This window comes from Ursus arctos, unplaced genomic scaffold, assembly GCF_023065955.2.
Source record: "Ursus arctos isolate Adak ecotype North America unplaced genomic scaffold, UrsArc2.0 scaffold_23, whole genome shotgun sequence".
Classification (NCBI taxonomy): domain Eukaryota; kingdom Metazoa; phylum Chordata; class Mammalia; order Carnivora; family Ursidae; genus Ursus; species Ursus arctos.
This window is the reverse complement of record NW_026622908.1, coordinates 47029803-47053230: the sequence shown is the minus strand read 5'-3', so window position 1 is coordinate 47053230 and position 23428 is coordinate 47029803. Positions and strand designations below refer to the sequence as shown.

Genomic DNA, 23428 nt, shown 5'->3' with positions numbered 1-23428 from the left:
TGCGGCAGGTGCGTAGGCAGGGCGGTGGGGTAGGTGTGCAAGTGAGGGCCAGTGGGCGGGGCGGTGTGGGCAGGTGCGCTGGCCAGGGCGAGGGCGGTGGGCGGGGCAGTGGGTCAGGTGAACGGGGGGCGGAGCGGCGGCGGTGGGAGAAGCAGTGGGAGGGGCGGTGGGGGCAGGTGCGCGGGGCGGGGCGATGGGGCAGGTACAGGGGGCGGGGCCGAGGCAATGGGCGGGGTGGTGGGGGCAGGTGCGCGGGGCGGGGCCGGGGCGGGGCGGTGGGCGGGGCGCCGCGGGCCCTCCCGGAAGCCAGGGGGCGCTGTGACAGGTCCACGCGGGCCGTGCGCGCCCCTCCTTCCGCCCGCGGCCCGGAAGCCGGCGATGGCGCGGAATGTGCTGTGAGCGGCCGGGGGCAGGGGACCGGGGGCGCGGGCCTGGCGGGGGAGCGGGGAGGGGCGCGGTGCCGGTCAGGGGGCTGCGGACGCGGCGTGGACCTCGAGCCCCCCCTCCCCGGGAGGACTGCCCCCGCCCGCGTCGCCGGGACCCCCGCGGCCCGCCCCCCACAGTTGAGGCTGACGCAGTAGTGTCCCCGGCGAGCGCGACCGGCCCCCTGAATGAATGAGTGATCGCATGCACGCATGCGCGTTGGCCCCGGGTGGGTCCGCGGCCAGCGACCCTGTGTTGGGGGGCCGGGTGCGCCCCGGCAGGTGCAGGGGCCGAGGGGCCGGCGCGGGTTTGGGGAGCAGGCAGAGCAGCGGGCTTGGCCTCGGGGTCGGCGGGTCTACGCAGCGGTCGGGGAGGCTCGGGAGGGGAGCCGGCAGGGCCTGCTGGTGGGTGGGGGCGAGGGGGAGGGTGGGATCGCGGGTGAGTCACCCTCGGGGCCACAGGGAGGTAGGGCTGGTGGCAGCCGGCCAGGTCGCTGTGTTGGGAGCAGGCAGGAGAGATTCGGAGCTGCACTAGAGCCATGCAGAGTGTCAGGCTTGTGAAATCCGCGGGAGGGTCAGGCGGGCGGGGGCAGTGGGTAGGCCCACAGGTGGTGCGGCGGGCATGGGAGGCCAGGAGGAGGGGGCTCAGCAGCGCTCAGGCAGGCCCTTGGGATTGTTCCTGGCCCTCCGTGGGTGGGGAAGGACAGGAAGTTTTCGAGGCCCTGGACGCTTGGGGAGACTCATGTCCTGCCCACCTGGGGCCTCTGACCTCTGACCCTCACACTGGGCCTCCCTCCAACCCCAGCCGAGGGCACCCCTCGGTCCCCAAGCCCAGGGACCTGGAGAGATGGAGGGTCTGAACCCCTGCGTCCCCACCTCCACAGCTCCCAGAGGGCCTGCCCTTGCCCCCCCTGCAGTGCCGCAGCTGGTCGCCAGGGGGAATAGGTGAGCCCCTTGGGTGGCCAGCCATTGGCCCAAACTCCACAAAGGAGGGTAAAACAAGGCAGGCCTGGTGTTCCTGTGGCCCTGAGAGGGCGAGGCCTGCACCCTTTAGAAGCCGCCCTTCCAGCCTCTCGCCAGGGCTCACCCTGCCGTGGAGACTGCCCAGGGTGCTGCCGGGCAGCTGCCACGCACTGACTTGGTCACTGGCAGATCTCAGGTAGATGGCGCTTGGCCAGTCAGTCCTGCAGGTGCCCTGGCCTCCCAGAGCCCCCGCACCGTCCACATGCCCCAGGTCCCCGCACAACCCAGAGGCTCACCCTTGTCCTCTCACCCCTGGCCCTCCTCATCCTGCCCAGCATAGAATCTGGCCTCCCTGAGCCCCCCTTTCAGGGTGCTGGTGGTGCCCCAAGCTCAGGGGCCATGGGCAGTGCTGCAGAGTGGCCACCAGGATTACCGGTGAGACCCGTGATGACGCCAGGTCCCTGCGTGCCCACCCCAGGCCCGGCCCTCTGCTGTGGGGTGAGCCGGGGCTGGGTGCGGCTCCACGGCCGCCTGCCTGCCTGTGGGACCATCCCTTTGAACAAATATGGTCTCCAAGTCTGGCCCCCAGTGTCTTTGGGGGGCCATGGCGGGCATGGGCTTATTTCTTGAGTCACTCGATAGCCCTTTCCAGAGGCCGGCCCTGAGCCCACACGTGTCGACGGGCACCAGGGTTCTCAGGGCCCACGCTGGGCAGAACCGTGCAGTGAGCAAAGGGGGCCCTGGGGCACTGGCCTGCGGAAAGCTGCCGCCCTCTGCTTCCCACTCCTGTTGCGATGGGTAAACAAATGGAGGTCTGCTGGGGACGACCCCAGGGTCCTGTGCTCTGTGTTTGATGTGGACAAACCCCCCTCTCAGGTACCCTCTGTACCAGCTGGGCAACCCCCAGCTCCGCGTCTTCCGGACAAACTTCTTCATTCAGCTGGTGCGGCCCGGCACGGCCCAGCCCGAGGACACCGTGCAGTTCCGGATCCCCATGGAGTAAGCCCCTCAGGAATTCGGGCTGGGGAGCGCCCCCGCGGGCTGGCAGTCCTGCTGCTGTCACAGAACCTAGCTCCTACGTGTGGCTTCTCCCCTCTGTAAAAACACCACAGGCGGCTCTCCGAGCTGCTCTGCAAATATTGACCGAGGGCCTGCTGTTTGCAGAGCCCCGGTGAGGCTGGGCTGCCCCCACGCCCTCCCCTCCCCCCCACTCCCCTTCCCCTCCTCCTCCCCCTTCCCCGGGAAGCCCAACGGAGGGCCCAGCGCTTCAACTGCATTGAGCTCCAAGCTCTCCCCAGGCGGCTGGGCCCAGGCTCTTGGAGCTTCTTGCCGCAGCTTCCAAAACCTAGTTTCCGGGTGGTTCCCTCGCAGAAGCCCCAGGCACTGTCCCCCGGGCTGCAGGCTGCTGCTCTGAGGCCTCAGGATGTGACCTTCCCGGCGCGTGGGCCTGGGGCAGCTTGAGCTCGAGTGGCAGGAGTGGTAAAGGGCCACATTGATGATGCCACTTCAAGTGGAAAGGGGAGGGGGCCTAACCCACCAATGCCGTGGCCACCGTTTCTAGAAAAGGATCTCGTAGTCGGACAGCAGCTGCACACAGGACCAGCCCTGGTCGGCTGGGTTCCTGGCAGCCTGGGGGCACCCCCACATTTTCTCTTCCCTGGGGAGAGCTCTGCCTGGGGGCCTGGCCCCTCGTGAGCACAATCCCCCTGTGGCCCCCACTCATATGTGGGGGACAGGAGAGTGCCGGGTAGGGTCGGGTGGCTGCTTTTCATCTCAGCCTGGCGTGGACCTACTTTTCTTCTGTCTCTACCCCAGGATGACCAGGGTGGACCTCAGGAATTACCTCGAGCGTATCTACAATGTGCCCGTGGCTGCCGTGCGGACTAGGGTGCAGCACGGTGCGTGCTGCGCCCCTGCTGCCCTCTGGGGGGGTGGGCACGGCCTCGGAGCTCGTGAGGCCTCATCCCAGCCACTGCGGGGGGCTGTTTCTGGCTGGGGAACTGAGGTGCTCGGCGGCCACAGCAGCTGCCAATAGGGCAGAGCTGGGGCTGGAACGCGGGTGGGCCACCCCACTCCTGCTCCAAGCTATGCCCTCAACCACCTAGGAAGCGGGATCAGGGCACTTTCCTCTTGGTTCTCTGATCCCCTCGTTCCTCCACTATGGGCCCTGACCGCCCCCTGCACCCCGAGTTAAATACGGAACCCTCCTGTGCAGTGTTGCTGAGCTGATGAAGGGGGAAATGGGTCTCCTGACCTCTTTAAGGCATTTGGGTGTTTAACGGAGCAGAGGTCTGCGGTGGTGTGGTGCTGGGTCCTGCAGCGCAGCGTGTCCCCGCGAACCAGTCACGTTCGGGTGTGATGCCCTGTCCTCTGTGGGAGGCCAGCCAATTCTTCCACGTTTGCCTCTTTCTAGAAAGTGGGTTCCTGGATGAGTCGGACTGAAAATCTCGTGCTTGGGAGTAAAGTGTGTCCCCCCCTCCCGGACAGGTTCCAACAGGAAGAGGGATTACAGAAACGCCAGGGTGAAGAAACCAGACTACAAGGTGGCCTACGTGCAGCTGGTGAGTGGGCTTCGGCAGAGTCCCAAGTCCTGGGCGTGACTTACCACGACTGTGACCTCGGCGTGGGGGACGTGTTTGTGCAGCGGCCCCTGCCTGGGGCCCAGGGAGGCCCTGAGAGGCAGGATCTCAAGGCCCGTGGCGGGCGCTGGGCAGAGTCTGCACTTCGCCCTAATCCCCAGCAAAGCCCCAGGCGTGCTCAGAGCGCATTCAGCCCGTGGGAGGAGACGGCGCGGGGCATTTTGGAACTTCTCTGGGGCCAGCCATGTCGTGCCCTTGGACTTTGAACGTGCTGTGGGCTCGGGCAGGCCCACTCAGGCCCGGGGGGGCTTGGGCTCAGATGGAAACCAAAGCTCCTGCCCCTGGAGAGTGGTCCTCAGAGGGACAGGCCCCCGGGGGTGGCTGGGGGAGGCAGTTGATGGCCTGGGAGAAAAGCTGCTGCATGGGCCTGGGTCTCAGAGCTGGACCTGTTTGGTGTGCCCTGGGGTCTTGGCTGAGCCCCCTCCCCTCCGGACTGCGTTGTGGGGCTCCGGCACATTCTGTCAGATTCTCTTGACCGTGTTGCCTGCCTGGCCTGGGGCGTGGGGAGAGGGTCCAGTGCCCCATCTCCGTCCAGCGGAGAGGAAGACCCATAGCTGTAGAGCCCCTGCTCAGGCTTTCCCCTTCCAGCCGGAGGGGACCCAAGACATGCTTCTGCAGATGAGCCCTCCAGAGGACGGCAGGGCCCCCCCCCACCTCCATGCCAACCTGCCAGGGACGGCCCTGCTTCAGGGTCCATCGGCTGCCCCCACTGTTGGAAACCCCCACGGGTGAGGGGGGAGGGGCTTCTAGATTCTTCCGTAGGGGGCTGAACAGCCAGAGTGGTGCCCGCAGCGGGAGGCGGCCGGCCATGGTCGCTAGATGGCAGTAGCGCTATTGGGAAAAGCTCCCCGGGGCCTGCAGACCTCTTTTGGGTGAGAGGAGGCAGTTCGTTAAGAGACGAGTTAGCATGGCAGCTTTTCTGAAAAACAGTCACAGTTGTTCTAAACAGGGGCCCCTGTAATTATTTGGCCTAATATTTGCTGTGCATAAAATCAGCCAATCCAGGTGGAGAGAGCGCCCGTTGGCCGTATAAAGGCGCCTGTGTCCTGTGTGTGAAATCGGGCCATCTGTCTCTGTCACGGCGTGCGGGCTGACACCCCCGTGCCGGCATTCGCCACCAGGCCTTCCGCGGGCCAACAGCGGTTGCAAGTGGCTTCTGAGTCACCCGAGCCCTCGCGTTCTCCCCGGGCCCCACCTCGGCCCACTTCGATCTGTGTGTGCAGCTGCTGCAGGGCCGCGCCTCTCTTCCCCTGTGAAGCCGGCCGCGCGGCTGGGGGCGGAGTCCTCGCTGGGCTCGGCTCCTGCAGGCCCACAGCGGCCCACAGTGACATTCGTAGTGGGCCCCCCGCCCCCCAGTCCCGCAGGCCTCTGGTCCGGCCTGCAGACGGGCAGGAAGCTCGGGCCCTTGCCCTCTGAAGGGGTCCCTTCTCTGCCCCCATCTGCCGGGCCGAGCTCTCCGGCATGTCCCTGTGGGCCCCGCTCTGGGGCTTCTAAAAACAGAGCTAATTGTAAAGCACACAGAGGGTCAATCACGAGCACAAATTAAGTTTCCGAATCTATTTTGAGTTGACTGCTGCGGAAGAGCCGGTCCGGCGGGGCGGGGGCCCCACGTCTCCCCCGTCTCCCCCGACAACCCGATACGCATCTCTGTGGGCCTGCGCCCCCCGGCAGGAGCCCTCTGGGGCCCAGGCGGTGGCCCCGGGGGCGCTTGGGGCCGCCAGCCCGGGGCCGGTTCCCACACTGCTGCTCGCTCTGCGCCGTGGCGGGATTGAGGGTTTACTTTTGAAAGTACAAGGTGAAGTTCCCCGGAGAGGGGCGCCCACAAGTGGCTCTTGTCTCTGGTGAGAAGTGAAGAATTTCTCTCACCGGCCCGTCCGTTTTTCCGGAGCTCTTGCAAATTGGCATCTTTGAATTTATATTTTAAAATGTCATTTTGGGTTTCCCCCACCTCAGAAAACTAGCAAAATCACCTCGATATATTAAACATAAATCCCCGTTCTGGGCAATCAGCCCTGCGTGTAAACTATTGCCCTTTGGTATTTTAAAGAAGAAAAAAAAGCAGCGTTGAGCTGTGTAAGCTAACCCCGCTGCAGGCTGGCCACCGAGCGCACACAGCCCTGCTTTCTTCGCTCGGGCCCGCGCTCCGCACCATGTGATCAGAATTTATAAACCTTCCCTTCTCGGGTGGGGCCTGTGGGCTGTTTCAGATCCTACTTGGCCGCCTGCCCAAAGCCAAATTTCTTTACAAAACAAGGGTCTCCAAGAACCAGCGCACTTTACTGATTTTACTTATTAAAATTTTCCAGATACAGATGCCGTCCTCCATCCTTCTTTGCCCGTCTGGAACAGCGCTGCCCTGGTGCGCGCCCCCTCTCCCCCGCACCCTGATCTTGGGGGGCCACTCCATGAGCCGATGCAAACTGAAAGGGCACCTCACAGTTGCCGGGCCCCCTCCTCCGCACCCGCGGGGGCCAGTGCCCCGCACCCGTGCGCGGGGTCCGGGCTAGGGCTTGGCCGGCACCGGCACATTCTGAACTGTTAGTGAAAGACGTAAAACCAGTTAATTTGCAAAGCCGGTCTTGATTTACAGACTGCTGCATATGTACATTTCTTTGTACGTTATGTGCGTTTTATTTGCCAAGCTCCGAGCCAGGAGAAGGGGAGTCTTTAATGTGGGTAAAGGCCTGTAGGTATTTTGGATGGAAAGTTTCAGCGCGGCCCCAGACGTTATTCGTGCCGTGTGTGCCTGCGCCTCGCGCCTGCCCCCCGGTCCGCCCGCGCTGCCCCCGCGCCGTGAATGGGCGCTTTGCTGGGCTGCTTTTAATGAGGCTCCAGCCGCGGCAGACACCACTCCGTAAAGAGATAATGCCGATGAAAAGGGGCATTGTCCGGAGCCGTGGCTGCCCGCTGGTAGAGGAGAGCCAGCGGCCAGCGGCCATGCTCGCGTTCCCAGCAGGGACATCGCCCCCGACATGCAGGCCGCGTGTCCATGCTGGAGGCTTGGGGCAGGAGGGTCCCCTCCGCCTGTCCCCTGCGTGGAGGCTCCCGGGACCGGCGCCGCATCCGGAGCCGCAGCTCTGAGCTGGACTGCTCGTCTCTTCCGCAGGCGCACGGACAGACCTTCACGTTCCCCGATCTGTTTCCTGAGAAAGAGCAGAGCCCTGATGGCAGCCCCGGCGACGAGGACATCCAGGACAAGCTCCTGGAGGAGCAGCAGCGGAGACAGAGCCGGGACCCCCGGCGCGGCGGCGTTCCCGACTGGTTCGGCCTGTGACGGCCCCAGCGTGGGCGCAGCGCTGACGGTCCAAATAAAGTCCCGTGTGTGGAGCAAAGCCCCAGGCTCCGTGTCCTCTGTGCGCAGCATCCCCTGCAGGGCTGTGCCCCGCACCCCACGGCACACCCGGCCCCTTCCTGCAGCCAGGCAGCAGGGCCTGTGTGACCCATTCTGGCCCCGTGAGCCCAAGGCGAGCTGGGGTCCCCATGAGAAGGGTCTTCGTGAAAAAGGTCGTGAGGAGGGGTGGGGTAAGCGCCACGGACAGGGAGCCCGTCCTGCTGAGGGTCCAAGGCAGCACCACTTGGCGGCTCTTGAGTGGGGAGGGGTCCACGGCAGGACCAGAGGACGCGGTCTTGAACAGATGCCCCCCTAATGCAGAACAGGGCGCGGAGGGCAGGAGGTGGGAAACGGAGGGTGGGGTGGGAGGGTGGGGTGGGAAGGATCGTCGGCCTGAAGGCCCGAGGGCAGGATGGCATGGTCAGTGGCCATCGGTACCCTGAGGTGGAGGGTCGGGAAGGAGACAGCGCCTGGGGACCTGCAGGGTGTAGGTCGAGGGCCCACGGCCCCGAGGTGTCCAGGCAGCCAAGCTGGCCAGTGGCTCTGTTGGTCTGCGGGCCATGTGGTGGGTGCCCCGTGAGCCCTGGGTGCTGTGCCCCAAATGCGGGTGGCCGGAACAGGGCCGAGCCTGCCCAGCCTGCTGACCTGGGACCGTCGGGGTGGGTGTGTCCGCATGTGGGTTTCATGCAGACAGCTCAGGCGGGCCTAGGGATTTGGGAGCAAACCAGAAAGCACTGGGGTGTTCGGGACAGTTGCCACACTGCCCCTGGGTAGGACGCCGATGCCACCAGGCCTGGGAAGCTCCGTCCTGCAGCACTGCCCTCCTGTGACCTGAGGAGGGCCCTGGCTCTTCTCGGGGGGCCTTGCAGGGGCCGGGGGGAAACGGGGGCTGTCCCCGCAATCTCTCCGCCCTGAGGGACACCCAGACCGGGGACGGCGGCGTCACGTGGGCCTCGCAGCTCCCTCCATTTGGAGGGTGAAGGTCCGGGCAAACGCCGCCCTTCAGCATTGATTTAAAGTGATGGGGAAGGTCCGGAAGGCGACCGGAGAGCAGAGTCAACGGTATTCTCCTTAGAGAAATAATTCATGGGGCCCCGCGGCCCCGAGGACCCCAACTCAAGGCTGGGAGAGGAATCCTGTCCTTCATCCAAGCACGTCCACCACGGGCCGCCACGCACACCCCAGATGCAACCCAGCGCCGCCGCCGGCTGGCCTCCTCGTTGATGCCCCGCTCTGCAGCCTCCCCAAGACCCCTGTGTCCCCCCCACCCCACTCCACCCCCAGAGGCACGGTCATCTTTCTGCAGGGGGAGGTGGAAGGGGCCGGAGAGCAGCCATGTCCTTGGTCTCCCCTGCACCCCCAGGGCCTGCAGAGCCTCCTCCCTGTCTGGGGCCCAGCGAGGGGCCCATGGGAACGAGGGTGGAGGGGAGGACAGCAGTGGGGGTTGCTTGCAGGTCACCAGGAATCCAGGAAGTGGGCCTGCAGCTGGGGGGCTGCTCCACCCTACCCTCAGGCTCAGGGTCTCAAGGAGGAGCCGGCTGGACACCCCTTCCCCTCCAGGCTGCTCCCTGGCTGGAGGCTGGGGAAGGAGAGGACATGTGCCCTGCGAGGTCCGTCTCTGCCCCTAAGACTGGCCCCATGGTTGTCTTGGCTGTGACTCAGTGTCCCCTTGTTCTGCATAGCAGGAGAGGAGCTCCAGATCTCTGCATGGGCACCAGAGAGGGTCTCTCACACTGTGAACAAACACCAGCGGGCCCACCTTGGCTGGACACCTCTCACGGGGCTGCACGCTTGACCTGAAGGGTCTGGGTGTCCCTTCCCGTGGGGACAGTCCTGCAGGGAGCACGCAGGGCACCAGGTCGTGGGGGAAGTCTGTGGACAGAGGGAGCAAGCGAGAGCCCCCAGTGCTTCCCCCACCCCCCACGAGCCCCCCATCTTCTGCGATGTTCGTGTGTTGCCATGTGGGAGGTCTGTTTACTTTGCAAGAGGGAATGAGAGACGGGGGGGACGTCAGGTTACAGCAGGCAGAGGCCGGCAGGACTGAGGGGGCTGGGGCCGGGGCTGGGAAGGGCCCTGGGGACTGCCGCGGGTTCTGCTCAGTTCCTGGTCTGTGCCGATGAGTTACAGCTGCAGCGGGCAGGCCCCAGGCCCCCAGGGATGCATCCCAGACCCCCCCCCCCAGCAGCTCCAGGTGAGGCCCAGCCGCCCAGGGCCGCCAGGACGGAGCGGAAACCCATCTGGCCACAGTCTCTCCGTCAGCGGCTGGTTTTCCTCTTCTAGGGCCGACGAGTCCTCCCCAGGGCTGCAGCCCACTGTCTCCCCAGCTCCTAAGACATAGCTTAGGTCTCTGACTGACTGCAGATAACGGCGGGATGCTGGGGCAGGGCCCCCACCTCACCCGCCCGCCTGCCAGGCCTCGGGGCCCTCTGCAGGGACAGTGCCCACACAGCGCCTGCAGCCCAGAGCCCCATGTCGGGTGGGCTCCCCGCCTTCTGGCCCCCTTGTGCACCCCCTCCCCAGGAGCCCCCTTCCCGTGGGCCCCCACTCTCCAGCAGGGACCCAGGCCCAGGGACGCCGCACTTCCTCTCATTCCCCACCCCCGGGGCCTCTTGGAAGGCACCTCGGGAGTGACTGTACCCCCCCACTTCCTGGCTTTCATGTGACCCTAAATTCTGCTGGTTTGTGCGGGAGCATAACTGGGGAACGGCCAAGCCCAGTGAGCCCGCCGAGCCAGACGTGCTGGCCCCGTGTCCCACCCCGGGAGCTGGGAGCTGGGTGAGGCGTGGGTGGGTGCTGGGTGGTGAGCCTAGGGCCCCGGGTCCCCACTCCGCCTGACCCCGGGCCTCCCTCCCGGCACGCAGGGCAGGGCACGCACGTCCTCTTCTGTCTCCAGACGGCTTTATGGAGACATAGTTCACATACCCTGCCACCCGCCCACTGCAAGTATGTCGTGAGACGTCAGGGTGTTCGCAGAGCGGGGTCTCTGTCACACTCTGACCCGTTTTAAAAACATGTTTGTGTTGTCCAGAAGGAGCCCTGCACCCTGTGGCCGGCCCTCCTCGCCCCCCTCGCCCAGCCCCCGCCAGCCACAGCGCCGCTCTCCGTATCTCCCGTCTCTCCGTGGGCTAGCCTGTCCCGGGCACGTCGCCCACACGGGACCCTGCCCTGTGTGCGCTGGTGGTCGCAGGTGCCCCCGGCCCGTCCGTGCCGCAGCCCACCTCAGGACATGCTTTTGAAGGCCACGTCGCGCTCCGTGGTGTCTGCGTCCACGTCAGCAAATCGACTCTCGGTGGCAGACACTGGGGTTGCTTCCGCCTCTGGGCCCACGATTCTGGGGGCGCACATTTTGCGTTGCCCCGGGGAGGACTGGGTGCTTGTCCTGGGCTGTTCCAGGCGAGCCCGGGGCAGCCGACGCCATGGAAGGGCGTTTCTCTGACCCTAAACGTCCGTGGAAGCGGCACACAGATGGGCCATGTCCACCGCCGGCCCCACCACCAAGGCCTGCACGGGGCGAGCACCCGGAAGAGGGGCTCTGCCAGGGTCCGACAGGAGCCAGGGCGGGGGGCAGGGAGCCTCCCGTCCGGCGGGGCTGGCCCTGGGAGGGGTCTTGGCCCTGGGGACCGCAGCCCCCGTGTTGCTCCTGCCCTGAAGGCTGCACCTGGGGCCCCCCTCCCCTCGCACGCCACCCCACCCTCACCCTCAGGAATCCTTGTTTGCCCAGGTGTGGGGCGGCCGGCAGAGTGTGGGCTGCTCCCCGCACGTCCGGGGGCCCGGGCCGAGCCCTGGTCTCATGCGTGCAGCTGCCTGTCCCATCTTCGCAACTGACTCGAAGTCCCTTCAGGGCAAAGAAGGAGCCCGCCGTTTCCCACTGCCCCACCGCGCCGCACCAGGACGCCCTTCGTGGCAGACCCCAAGCCACGCGGCCCGGAGGCCCCTCTTCCTGCCACTGCCCACCCCACTTCGAGGGCGAAGGGGCCCGGCCTCCTTCCACCAGCTCGGCCCAGAGGGAGCGGCAGCCACGGTGCAAGGCCCCGCTGCCTGCCTGCCCGCGGGAACCCCAGGACTGGGAGACCGGTTTAGCATCTGGGTTTGCTCCTTCCTGACTGAGGTCATCCCAGCACAATCCCCCAAATCACTTCATTATTTCTTGGTAAATAGGGCTTTTCCTAGTCAAAATCATCAGCATTTTTGTGTTGCCCCCACATCTGGCTTTGATTGGCCCCGGCCTCGGATGGATGCTGGAGCCCTGACGTTATGGCGAGGGAGGAGAGGCCGGCCTGCTTCCCTTCCCCGCTCAAGGCCGGGCCAGGGGAGGGGCGGCCGGGGGAGGGAGACCCCAGGCCTCTGCCTGTGTCTGCACTCCCTGCCTGGGCCCAGGCTCTGCAGGGGGAGCCCCGGGCTCTGTCTCCCGTGGCCGTGTTCTCTGCCCTCCCTGCGCAGAGTTCCTGGCCCCAGCCTTCACCTCCTGGTGTCCCCCACACCCCAGGACAGTGAGAGCATTTCATCCCAATCCCCCCCACAAACACCAAGATCTCTGCCACCCCCCCCTCCAGGGACGTATGACAGGCAAGATCCCCTGACCACCCCCGCCCTACAGCTCCTATGCACAGAGTTCCGAGGAAGTCCAGCGAGGAGGGTCCCCTGTCTGCCTGGCCCCTGAGAGGACAGGAGTCTGCAGGTCTGAGGCCGGGCAGCCCTCACGCCTTAGGGCAGCAGGAGGCTAGGAGAGGGTTGCCAGCTGGTTCCACCAGGAACCGCATCCACGCGTGGGCACCATAGCTGTACAGCTCTCTGGGTACCCGCGAGCATCCCCGTGGCAAGCCCTGGTCCTGTGACGTTCCCTACGTGCTGGGGCAGCCTTTAGACGACCCCCGAGCTGGTGTCCTGAGTGACAGACACCGCTGGCAGGCCCAGAGCGGCGGGCACGGAGGCGGCAGGACGGCCACTGCCCACCCGGGAGGGGAACCTCGAAAATCCTCGGAAGGGAGCTGGGGAGACCACCAGGGGGACTCAGTGCCCCCAGGCCCCTCCCCTCGCCGCTGCAGCCTTTTGCTCCCTGCTGCGGGGGAGGTGCCTCCCAGAAGCCTTTGCGGTGGGCCCAGGGCAGGGGTGACGCGCCCCCTTAAACAGAACAAGGTGCTGGCCTTTCATACCTTCGCTTTACGAAGTGCCCGGAATTCCGACGGCCCAAACAGCTGGACGCTCCTCGCCGGGTTCTCCCGGGGACTTCACCGGCGGCCAGGGCCCTAAATAATTCTTATAAAAACCATGTCAGCCCCCAACTGTGTGATATCTGATTTGTAGCACTAATAAAACCCCACGTCTGCTGCCCGGCGCTGAAGACGCCTTGTTTCCCGCTGGTGCGTGCGTGCACACGTGTGCACGCGTGTGTGCACACCTGTGTGAATGAGTGACTGAGCGCGGGGAGCCCCGTGGGAGGCTCCTGCCTCGCTCCCTGGCCCGCTGAGCCGCACATGCCCTCCGCCCCGCATGCCCACCGCCTGCCTTGTTCACCAAAGAGCTGTGGCTGGTCGGGCGGATATTCTCAGCAGAGGGGCTGGTGGAGGGTACAACCCCTTCCCGCTGCACAGCCTTAGGGAATGGGCCTGGAGGCCGGGTAGCCAGGAGCTGCCATCCAGCTCAGAGAACGCAGTGCCTGGAGGAGCACGCAAGCCCCAAACCGTGCTCACAGGGTGTCTGGCTCCCCAGGCCCAGTGGGCAGGGTCAGGTGCAGCCCCCCCCCCCCCCGCCCTCAGAGCTGGGGCCACACCTTGGGTTTCTCTCAACCTGGAGCCAGCCCTGAGTGGTGAACGACGTGGGGCTCCCTCCCTCCAGGTGCTCTTTTCCCCCAGCAGCAGGCCAGGGAGGTCCCAGGTGACCCTGGGCCCAGAGCACCACTAAAAATGTGCTCTTGACCCCTGAGTGTCATGAGAGCCCAGGAGCACCCAGCTCGGGGCCATCGGTTGGGGAGTCTAGATGATAAGCCCCCCCAGGGCACGGAGGGGGCACCAATGATGGCCCATCAGCAGGGATGGTCATTAAAAGTCAGATCAAAGGCTTCCAGAACACATGCTGGCTGGTTAGGGAGGCCGGCCAGGGCAGGGGCGAGTGTCTGCCTTACAGGTACCCACCCCTGCTGGAGCCACGTGCACCGGGCCTCAGCTGTCCCAGGGGGTGGCAGGGCAACTGGCAAGGTTCCTACCGCTGTGCCCTCCCAAGGCTGCCCTGCTCTCTGAGCTCACAGCACTGACAGCGGGGGATGGGGACCCTGTACATGAGGGGTCCATCCTAGTGTTCAGGGGGCCATGCGGGGCTGCCCGGGGGCCCGGGGCACCGGTTCCTGACACCTGGCTGCTAATGGCAGACAGACAACGGCCGCCCACCCGGGACAGGGTCCTCTCGCTGCTCTGGGCCCACCGATAGCATGTTGGGGCACAGAGCAGGCTTAGAGGCTTGTGACAGGGGTTGCCGGGGCCAGGTTCCTGGTCTCCCCTGGGGTTTGTGAGGCCCTGGGCTGTGGGCTCATCTTGGTTTATGTGAAATGTGGGAATGATGATGCCGGCCAGGGAGGAGCCAGAGGACCCTGCTCCCAGGACCCCCTGACCCTGATGTCAGGCTCTCCTCTCCCCCCACGTGTGTCCCGGTCCCGGGTGCCAGCCTGGTCTCTGTCCCATGGCTGTCTACCACCCCGGTGGCTTGCCACGTCTTGTGTCCCTGCTGGGCGTGGTGTGCGGGTCTGGGATGAGCTCCCTCGCACGGCCACGGTGTGGCAGAGCTCCCGAGGAGGGGCCCACAGGAGTCGAACGGTCATGTTGTGGGAAGGCTCATGGGGTGTCTAAACCCGCATGAGATTGTCCAGACCTAGGAGGCGGTGCCGGAAGTGGGCGCCACACACCCTGCTGTGAACCCATAGTCCCTGCCCCATGGGCCCCCAGTCACGCCACATCCTTGGAGACGCCATTGGTCCTGCTGGCCGAGGACAGAAACCTCCCTTCCTGCTGGCCCCTGACCCTGGGGTGACAGTGGCGTGGTCGGCAGGCCATGAGGTTGACCCGCCCCATCATGAGCCAGCCGGTTCACAGAGGAATTCCAGTGATTCCATGCTCCCAGGGTGTCAGGGTCTGGCAGGGGCCTTGAGCAATCTCACCCTTACCTAGGGGTCCCTAAGCCCCAGCCCCAAGGGCTGCCTCCTGCTGCCTGGCCAGGCCCTAGCATCTGCGGCGCCCCCTTCCTGCTCCCCTCCCTGTCTTTGGGGGACCATCCAGATCCCTTGCCCCGTTTCAGGAGGCCCACCAACTGGAGAGGCTTTGTGCCACTGCTGGGGTTTTTTCCCATTTAAGGAAACAAGCCGGTGGTTACCTGATTCCTTCCTGTGCCCCTCCTCCAGCCCCAGAGTGGGCATGTCCCTCCTCTGGGCTGGTGAATTTCTCCCTCCCACCCCTCGGGGGCTCCTGGGTGAGAGGTGTGTGAAGGAAGGGGTAGCCGCCACCTTGCCCCGCAGGCCGGGCCCTGAGGGGCTTCGGGAACGGAGGCTGGCCCCCTGCGCTGGGGTGCAGGTGTGGCTGGGTGTCCCGTGGGCGCACGGACTCAGAACTCCAGCACTGAGGCTACGGGCCACGTGTCCCCGGAGTGCTGGTAGCAGGCCCTGGGGACCCAGCCGCCCAGGTCAGCCCTGCACCCGGGGTCACCTGGCGCGTGACTGTGCTGAGCATGTCCCTGTGCCCCCAGGACGGGGCAGCACAAGTTCTAGAAGATGCCTCCTGAAAATAAGAAGCAAGCAAGAGGCCTTGTGGGGCTGGTCCTGAAGGAGGCCCAGTGGGATTAGGACCAGCTGCTGTCCCCATCCTGCCTGTCCTCACCTCCCAGAACAACCCCTGCCGGCCCGTACCCCGCCTCACCCTGGCTAAATCCGCCTTGGCCCCTCGGCTGGGACGGAATGGGAAAACTGCTCGGAGCCTCCTGTGGGGCTTAGGGGGTAAGTGGAGCCGACAGCTGCCCGAGGAGAGTGATGAGGGGCGCCAGGAATGCCCTTTATCTGGAAAGATCGTATTGCCCGACTGGATGCCGGGAAGCCCGGCCGGCCCTCCCCGACTCTGGCTCAGACAGGAATAGCTTCGGGAGGCGGGCGCAGCTGTCCGCGTCGCTCAAGACGGCGCCTGCTAGAGTGGCCTCTTCTGAGCCCCCTGACCTCGGCCTTTCCCAGGGGCTGCTGCCCAGGGGGCTCTCCAGACCCCCGCGGCCCCCCGGAGCAGTGGGGGACTGGGAAGGGGACACCCTGGTGGCTCCAAGACCCTAGTGACGTGCGGCCCCGGCCCCAGCCCCAGGTCCCGACACGGGCTTCTTTCTCCTGTGGTAGTCTCCTTGCCCCGGGGTCCCCCCACCGCGGGCCGGGGTGCCGGGTATGGGTCCTGGGCCGAAGCCCACAGTCCACCCCGCTGCCGCCCCCGGAATAGAGGGGTCAGTGATGGCGTGGCCCGCGGAGTGTGGCGTGCCATGCGGGGCAGCCGGCGTGCGGGGCAGGAAGAGCGCTCGTCCCGCTGAGGGTCTGCTTGCACGGACCAGATAGAAACACAGGAAGTGCAGGAAGCCTCTCGCACCAGGAAGCTGGGGCCTGACAGCCTCGAGGGAAAGAGCGCAGGCGGGTGGGTGGCAGTGCAGCCGGCAGGCTCCGGGCTGGGCCAGTGACGCCCGGGCGGGAGGGGAGCCGGCGCCGGCCCGGCGCGCTTGGCCTCGCATGCCGGGCCACATGCTTGCCCACGGGGCTCATGGAACATTCTTGCTGGGGGCCGGGGGCCAGGGGCCAAGGTGTGAGAGGCCCCGGAGGGCGCCGGGCGCTATAACGGGCGGCATGGCTCACTTAGTCACCTCTGAGGTATGGCTCCCAGCCGCACCCCATGTCATCGCCATGGCAACGCCGGGAGGGGCCGGCAAACAGCCCACAACAGAGTGGCCCCCTGACTCCTGGTCGTCCCCTCCAGGGGGTGGGACAGCCTCAGAGACACCGCCAAGTTTGGGAGAAGAAGCTCACGGGCTGGCTTTGCTCTAGCCGTGCTGAGACCTGTGTACCCCTGTCCTGCCCCTGCCCCGCCCAACCCCAAGCCAGGGCACCTCGCAGGGACCTGTGCCCTGGGGGTTGGAGGGGTGGGAGCTGGGGTGAGTGGCCAGGCACCCCCAGGGTTCAGGGTCCCCCAGCATGTTGGAATTTGTCAAGAGTGGAGCTCAGGCCACTGGAAACCCAAGTTCTGGGGGCCCTCGGGCCATCAGCTCACAGGACAAACGGCCCCCAATCCAGGTCTCCTTCCACTAAGGGGGGACCCAGACCCAGGGACCCTGCCACAGCTCCCCAGGCCTCAGCAAGTTAGGGTCTCAGGACCTTGCAGAGCAGGGCTGGGGAGGGTCGCTGGGACAGAGCCCCACGGGTAGCTGCCTGATGGGGGCAGTAGTGTCACACACTGAGAGACAACGGTCCACTTGCATTCTGCAGCCTGGGGACCCTGCCCCCATGCCAGGCCTGCCAGGCCCTGAGTTCAAGGTGCCTTCCAACCACTCCCTCCCTGGAATGTAGTCTCAGCACTTGGGGTCTAGCACCCATGCACCCAGGGGGCTCCCCCCTTCCAGATTTGCCTGTTCATCTTGTGCGGTGCCCCTGGTCAGGGGAGGCCTGGGGCCCGGGGTCTGACGAGGAGGAGGCTTTGCTCCCCGCAGGGATTGCTGGGGACCGCCTAAAAATGTTCCATCTGCATCACTGGGGAAAACCAGGCAAGCACAGATTGGGGCCCTTTGTTCACTTCCCCCTACGCCGAGCCAAGGCTGGCACCCAGGGCCAAGCCGGGCACTTTACAATGCCCAACGCCCACACCCGGGTTTGGCCGCCGGGGCTGAGAGCTGATAGGGAAGCAGCGCAGGGTCTGGGGTGGTGGGAGACAGTGTCCCCCAAGGGCGTGGACCTAGAAGCACAAATGTGCATGCTTCGTCTCCCCCAAGGGCGGCGCTGTTGGCCCGGAGCGAGAGGGACACTGCTTGGAGAGGTCGTGTGTGGCCATGGCCAAGCTGTCCTTCCTGCGTCAGCTGTCGGCAACCTGAGCCCTCCGGCCACACAGGCCAGGAGCCTCGAGGCCTAAATTAGGGTCTGAGGGAGAAGCCACGGGCATCACGGGGACACCTGAGCCGCCCCGACCTCAGACATGTCTCGTCCCAACGCCAGAGAGGCCAGTTCCCCTCAAGGCCCAAGGGGCGGGCAGGAGACCGGCATTTTCAGGAAGTTCGAGGTCACCCGCCATGGGGGTGCCCCTGGCCCAGCCCCCTGGTGTTTCTGCCCCTGTAGGGCCCACGCAAGCCCCCCGCCCGCCCCAGCCAGCCGCCACTCTCTGGGTTAGAGGAATCGGTTCTCCACTCCTCACGAGCCTGTGTCTTATCTCTGGGGAAGAGATTACAGGTTTCTGACATTAAATTTTCATGCCAAAAACTTCAGCATGTAGTTTGGGAGAAGATTTTTTTTTTCCCAAGTAACACCTGGAGGGGAGGGACAAGAAGGCTGTCGGAATCTGCTCGCATGAGGCTGAACCTCCAGGCAGGAGGGCGAGCTGTGGCCCGCTCCCCTCCCCACGGTGCTGATTCGGCCACAAGAGCCTCCGCGGGCTGCGCGGGCCCCTGGGCCGCGTGGCGGGCGCCCAGCAAGCACGGGCACGGGGTCACTCTGTGTCTGGTGCTGGGCCCTACACTGTTCTTTGTCCCGTGTGTGCGGCCGGCTCCAGGCGGCCCCGCTCACATCTGCTGGAGTGAGGTCAGCTCTGCCCCGGGAGGGGTGAGCCTCAAGGAGCCTCGGGCTGGGGGCTGCCCCGGCGTCCCAGGTAGTCCCAGGGCCCCGCAGTGCGGCCGTCCAGGGAAGCAGTCATCTAAGGGGCCTGGCCACTCCCGTCCCTGCCTCTGGGTGATTGAAGGGGCCCGCTCGGAAAATCCAGTGTCGGGCTCCTCTGCTGGGTCGTTGTGATTTGGGATTTCCAAACATCGGGGCCACGAGAGGTCACCCCGCTGACCCCGGCCTGCCTCATTATGTCACAGCCAGATTGCTGTGACACGTGATGGAATCCAGAAACCCTGCACGGGCAGGCGGTGGGCCGGAGGTGGGGGTGGGGTGGCCCACCTGTGCGGGGGGTTGCTGCGTGCCCCGGCTCACCCCAGTCCCACCCACACTGGCAAAGAGGGCCGCCCCAGCCCGGGCTGCCCTCGCCTGGAACCTTACACCCCAAAGCCTGTCGGGCCAGAGTCCTGCCGGCTCTGTTCCTCATCGTCAGCCAGGCCCGTGTGTGTCCTCGCGGAGGCTGCACGCTGCCCTGCCTCCTCTCCGTACCCCCCAGACAGTGGCCACTCCCGCTTTACTTCCCACCACCTACGGGACACAGCCCCCAAGCCGCGTGTCACCCTCCCACCCCCACTCGGGTAGGTCCACCCTCCAGCCCACGGAGCCCCGTGTGCCTCTGTGACCTTTCTCTGCCTGTCCCCATCCTGGCAGGAAGGACTGGGTCCCCGACACTGCCGGGCCCTGGCCAGCCCCTGTGTCCTACATCGATAGGACAGGCCGGTCCCGCTAGGGCCCCTCCCTCTGCCTCCCATCACACTTTTCTTGGGGGTTTTGAGTCTCAGGTCCAAGCCCCTTTCCCCTTGTGACCTGTCCAGGCCCACACGAGGTAGCACCCAGAAGTCACCCTGAGGTCCAGCACTCTGCCACACACCCCATTTCAGGATGACCTGGCCTGCCTCTGGCCCGTGACCCCTCCCAAACCCTCTTCCTTCCCTCGCTCAGGACCCCCAACAGACCCCTGAGCTTGGCCCTGTGGCACTTGACCTCACGTCGTGGCATGGCCCACTCACTTGCCTGGGACCCCTAGGGAGTGACCAGCCAGGGCCAGAGAGGGCAGCTGGGGACACACGAAGCTCTCCCCACTGCCCACTAACCCCCTCTTCCTTAACAGACCCCGGGGTTTGCCTCTGGGCTGCTCTCCTGACTTCTTGGACACCCCTCCCTGCAGACGTGGGCCCCCCAGCACTGCCCAGTGTGGCCCTTGTTGTCCAGGGCCTGGCAGGAGCTAGTTAGCCCTGAGGTCCAGCCTTCCTCCCTTGGGAGTGGGGTCCTGAGAGCTGGAGAGCAGAGGCAGCTCAGGGTGGGGGGGCGGGGTGCCTGGGAGGGGCCCCTGGGGCTAGGATGGGGTGGCTCCCTCTGCTTTCCTCCTCAGGCTGGTCCCAAGGGAGAGGCACACCATTGTTGGGGGGTGGGGGGGCTTAGGAGGAGGCGATGGGGAGGGACCTGGACAGGGACACGAGACCAGGGTGGGTGTCCAACCGTCTCCCCAGGAACAGCCGACAGTCCTGCCGAGCAATCCGGCAAGCGCGTCCCCGGGCACAGGGCCGGCAGATTTGGTGGCTCCGGTGCCCTGGAAATGTAACGCCCATGTGGGGCAGCGAGCGCCTTCCTGTCCCCTCTGCGCCTGGCTTCTGGGCTCGGCAGGTCAGCACTTTCTACAAACACCACACGCAGCAAACAGAGCCTGGCCAGGCGGTCCGTGGCACGCCTCCGGAGGGACGATCAGCCAGGACCCGCCGCATGCCAGGGGCACGGACATTGTCCCTCGTGCGTGCTCTCCACCATGCTGCCTGTCCTCCTTGAGACGCCTCCTCTCAGATCTCCCTCTGTGAGCCCTTCCTGTCCTCCCCAGACCTCCCCAACTCTCAGAGGGGAGCAAAGTGGCCAAGGCACCCTCCCCTCCCCACCCCTCCGGCCTTGCCTCCTCTTCCAGCCAGCCACACTCCCGCTGCAGAGAGCAGTGGGAGAGCCCCAGGAGAGGGCGTCCCAGACCCGCTTGGAACCTGGTGGCCGGCCGTGGCCCCACAAGGCTGGATCCGGACGACTTGGGATGGGAAGCCCTGTTCAAGTAAGGCCTTGGCCATCTTGGCCTCCTAGTTGGGTTGTTTCTGGATCCTCACATGTCCAAGGGCCCCGAATCCAGTCCCACTGGGGATCCTTGAGGACTGCGCTGCGGCTCCAGGGTGGTCCTCAGGCCACAGTGGGGACCCTACGGTGACGCAGTGAGGGGCAGCAAGGCACGTTTGTGCAGCACGGCAACATGGCGGACTCCAGGCCAAGGCTGTGTGTGGTTCCCGTAGCAACCGGCACCCAGCGGCTCCGGGTCAGACCAGGAAGCGTAGGCCCGGATGGGGCAGCCACTTCCCTGCCCCAGCCAGACATGGCCCTGCCTGGCTCCAAAGGACAGAGCTCCCCCAGGCCCAGGGCAGGCTCTGGCCGTCCCTGGTGTGGATCTCCCGGCAACTGCTCCCAGAGAAAACAGCCTGTTCTCCTGGCCCCCGGCATACCCACCCACCTACCTGTGTGGCCACCCAATCCCGGGGCCTCCTTGGGAGCTGCTCGGCAACACCTCTGGGCCAGCACCTGCACCGCCCAACGTGCATCTGAGCCTGGTCTCACCTGCCCGCCCTCTGGCCACAGTGGGAGGCGGGACCAGCAAGGAGACAGAAGGTTCCAAGAATGGAGAGCACGGGACAGAGAGAAGGCTGTCGGTCAGATGAGGCGGGCAGGGCAGGTGGGAGAACTTGGGAAGGATGGAGGTTCTTCATGGGGACAACGTGTACATTTAGAAAAAGAGGAGGGGTGCTGGGGACGAGCAAGGAGGATGGACCATTGGTCCTGGGGAAGGGGCTCCATCACAAGCATGTCCCCATGGCCCGGTGCCGGGAGTATGGACCCAGCGAGTCCCAACGGCCACTCCTTGGGGGAGAGAGAGCTGTTGGGGTCAGGCAGGGGCTGCAGAGAGATGGAGCGGGACCCATTCGGCCAAACACCAGCATCTTTCTTTCTTGCCAAGGGCAGCCAGACGGACTGCCATTTTGTAACGTCCGTGTGTGCCTGTGGGCACCTTTGAGCACCCCGTGGCCCGGAGCAGCCCCGGGCTGGGCAGCGGGCAGGTGGGCTGGCCGGAGTTCCCTCCAGCAGCAGACATTTGAACACACAGATGTATTTTGGGGGTTGATGGGGTGGGATGGTGAGCAGTGCGCAGGGCGTGTGGAGGGCTGCTGGTCCCAGGGCCCCGTTCTTCCCTTGGGGCTGCCCCACCAAGAGGCTGGGGCATCTTTGGGCTGCACGGGGAGCAGGGAAGAGAAGGGGTCTGCAGAGACGGTTGTCTCCAGCACTGGCTGAGTGTTGGGGGCAGGGCCCTGGGGATTGGGGTCCAGGGCAGGTGCTCTGCTCTTGGCCAGAGGTGGGTGCCCCAGTGAAGGGGGCCTCATCCCACTGGGCCAAGAGGAAGCCCAGCCCTGCTAAAGTGGCATTGAGTAATTCAATCAGAAGAGATATGGAAGAACCTTCTAGAAAACCCAAGCTGCTCACTCGTCCTTGATCCATCCCCAGGACCCTCTCCTTGGGGTGAGGATGGCATGACCCCACGCAGGCCAGTGTGGACCACAACTCACTGGCCCCTCTCCTCTCCAGGCTTCAGTCCTCTTTCGTGAGAGGACAGCAGCCCTGTCACCCCTCCCCTGGGTTGGAACTGGGTGGCATCTGGAGGAGGTCCCAGAAAAATGCATCGTTGAGCTCAAGACCAGGTTGGGGGGTTGGGGTGCAGGACATGGTGGAGAGATGTGGACCAGGGTCCTGGTTACTCAGCCCACACTGATTGTTTGCTTAGGTCAAAGCTCCCAGCCCAATGGGGCTGGGGGCTGGGAATTAGGGCAGGGGGCACAGGGGCTCTCTCCTAATGAGGTCTGCTTTCCCAAAGCCAGTTAGACTGCAAGCGGGACCCACGGCAACAGCTTACTTGTCCGGTGGGAGCTGGGGGCTTGCGTGCTTGTCTGCAAGGAGGGCACCCTCCTGGGACTCAAGGAGCCTCCGGGAGGGGCCGGGCTCTGTTCTCCATCTCCTGGGAAGCCAGGATGGAAGGAAATAGGCCAAAATTAGGTGGGATTGGGGACATTTCCTGCTTACAGTGGGAGGCGAGCTCCACCCTGGGCCGAGGCAGGATTCCGGGGGCTCCAGAGCCTGCTGGGGTGGGAGGGAAGGGCAGCCGTCTCCAGGTGGGGCTAGGTACTCTGCAGCCCAGAGCTGGAATCCGGGACTCTCCTCTGGTGATGGTTGCTGAAGGGAGGCATCACCTTCCTCCAAGACAGGTGCCCCAGCCAGCCCTAGTGGTCTTCTCCGAGCACACGGCAGGGCCCTCACCTGGCCCTCCTATGCCCCAGTGGGACCCTGAGGCCCTTCAAGGACTAGCTCCAGCCTAGACGTGTGGGGACTGACCTGTCCTGAGCTGGACGGCCAAGACGCAGCGGTGGCCGTGCTGGGCTCCGGCCCAGGGCGGTCTCCAGGTTGGTTGGTGCTGGGAGTTTGGGGGAGAGGGTTGCTTTTGTGGCTTGGCCGAGGGGACAGCAAAGATGTCTTCCATCCTGGCCCGAGCTCCTCCTTCCCCGACAGACATGGCCGCATGCTGGTCTCCATCATAGTCCATCCTTGACCATCTCACCAAGGCTTGAGGACCCACAGTGGCTGCTCCCACACCGGCCGGCTGGGAAAAGGCCCACGGTACAGGGTGCACGCCAGGGCGGCCAGGGATTGGTCACTGCCTGAATGTCCCCGGACGGATGCCCGTGTGCCCTTGGGCAGCCTTCCCCTCGGACAGGCTGTCCAGGCCGGGGAAACCCTAAGCCAAAGGGATTAAGAAGAAAGGACAGAATCGGCCGTTCCTTTGGCCGTGCTCGTTTGTGCCCCATTTAGTGTATATTTGTTCACTGGGTAAAAACACGGAGGTGATGACGCCAAGGTCGGGATGTGCTCCCATCACTCAGGTCAGCTGCACGGAGGCCCGCCCCGCCCCACCCCACCCCTGCCTCTTCCCAGCAGCCATCTTGCACATTCCTGTGGTCAGCCAGGAGGGCCACGGTATCCTTCCCGAGATCTGGGATGACAGGATGGGGATGCATGTGTAACCCTCAGCACGGGCGCTCGAGCCAGCCTAGGGCCCCAGGGCTCTGCCCCGCTGTCTGCCCCCAACCCGAGCCCTGAGAATCTTCCC

The 23428-nt window shown here is 65.3% G+C and overlaps 2 protein-coding genes across 6 annotated transcripts; one reads left to right on the top strand and one right to left on the bottom strand.

Annotated features, from left to right (window-relative positions):
* The first annotated feature begins 316 nt into the window (after positions 1 to 316).
* MRPL23 (mitochondrial ribosomal protein L23) lies at positions 317 to 7356 on the top strand. Of its 5 annotated transcripts, XM_057317078.1 has the most exons (6): positions 405 to 652; positions 1307 to 1367; positions 2262 to 2384; positions 3201 to 3283; positions 3873 to 3946; positions 6331 to 6636. In XM_057317078.1, exons 1-6 carry the CDS (start codon positions 616 to 618, stop codon positions 6529 to 6531), a joined length of 579 nt encoding a protein of 192 aa, XP_057173061.1. In that variant the 5' UTR covers positions 405 to 615; the 3' UTR covers positions 6532 to 6636. The 5 variants fall into 5 exon arrangements, with proteins under 5 accessions (XP_026338698.1, XP_057173062.1, XP_057173061.1 ...); XM_026482913.4 differs by lacking the exons at positions 405 to 652; positions 1307 to 1367; positions 6331 to 6636 and adding exons at positions 317 to 395; positions 7131 to 7356; XM_057317079.1 differs by lacking the exons at positions 405 to 652; positions 1307 to 1367 and adding an exon at positions 317 to 395.
* LOC130544621 (uncharacterized) lies at positions 6632 to 23112 on the bottom strand. Its single transcript, XM_057317075.1, has 2 exons — positions 22657 to 23112; positions 6632 to 22282 (listed from the first exon to the last, which is right to left on the bottom strand). Exon 2 carries the CDS (start codon positions 10012 to 10014, stop codon positions 8980 to 8982), a length of 1035 nt encoding a protein of 344 aa, XP_057173058.1. The 5' UTR covers positions 10015 to 22282; positions 22657 to 23112; the 3' UTR covers positions 6632 to 8979.
* Between the last annotated feature and the right edge of the window lie 316 nt (positions 23113 to 23428).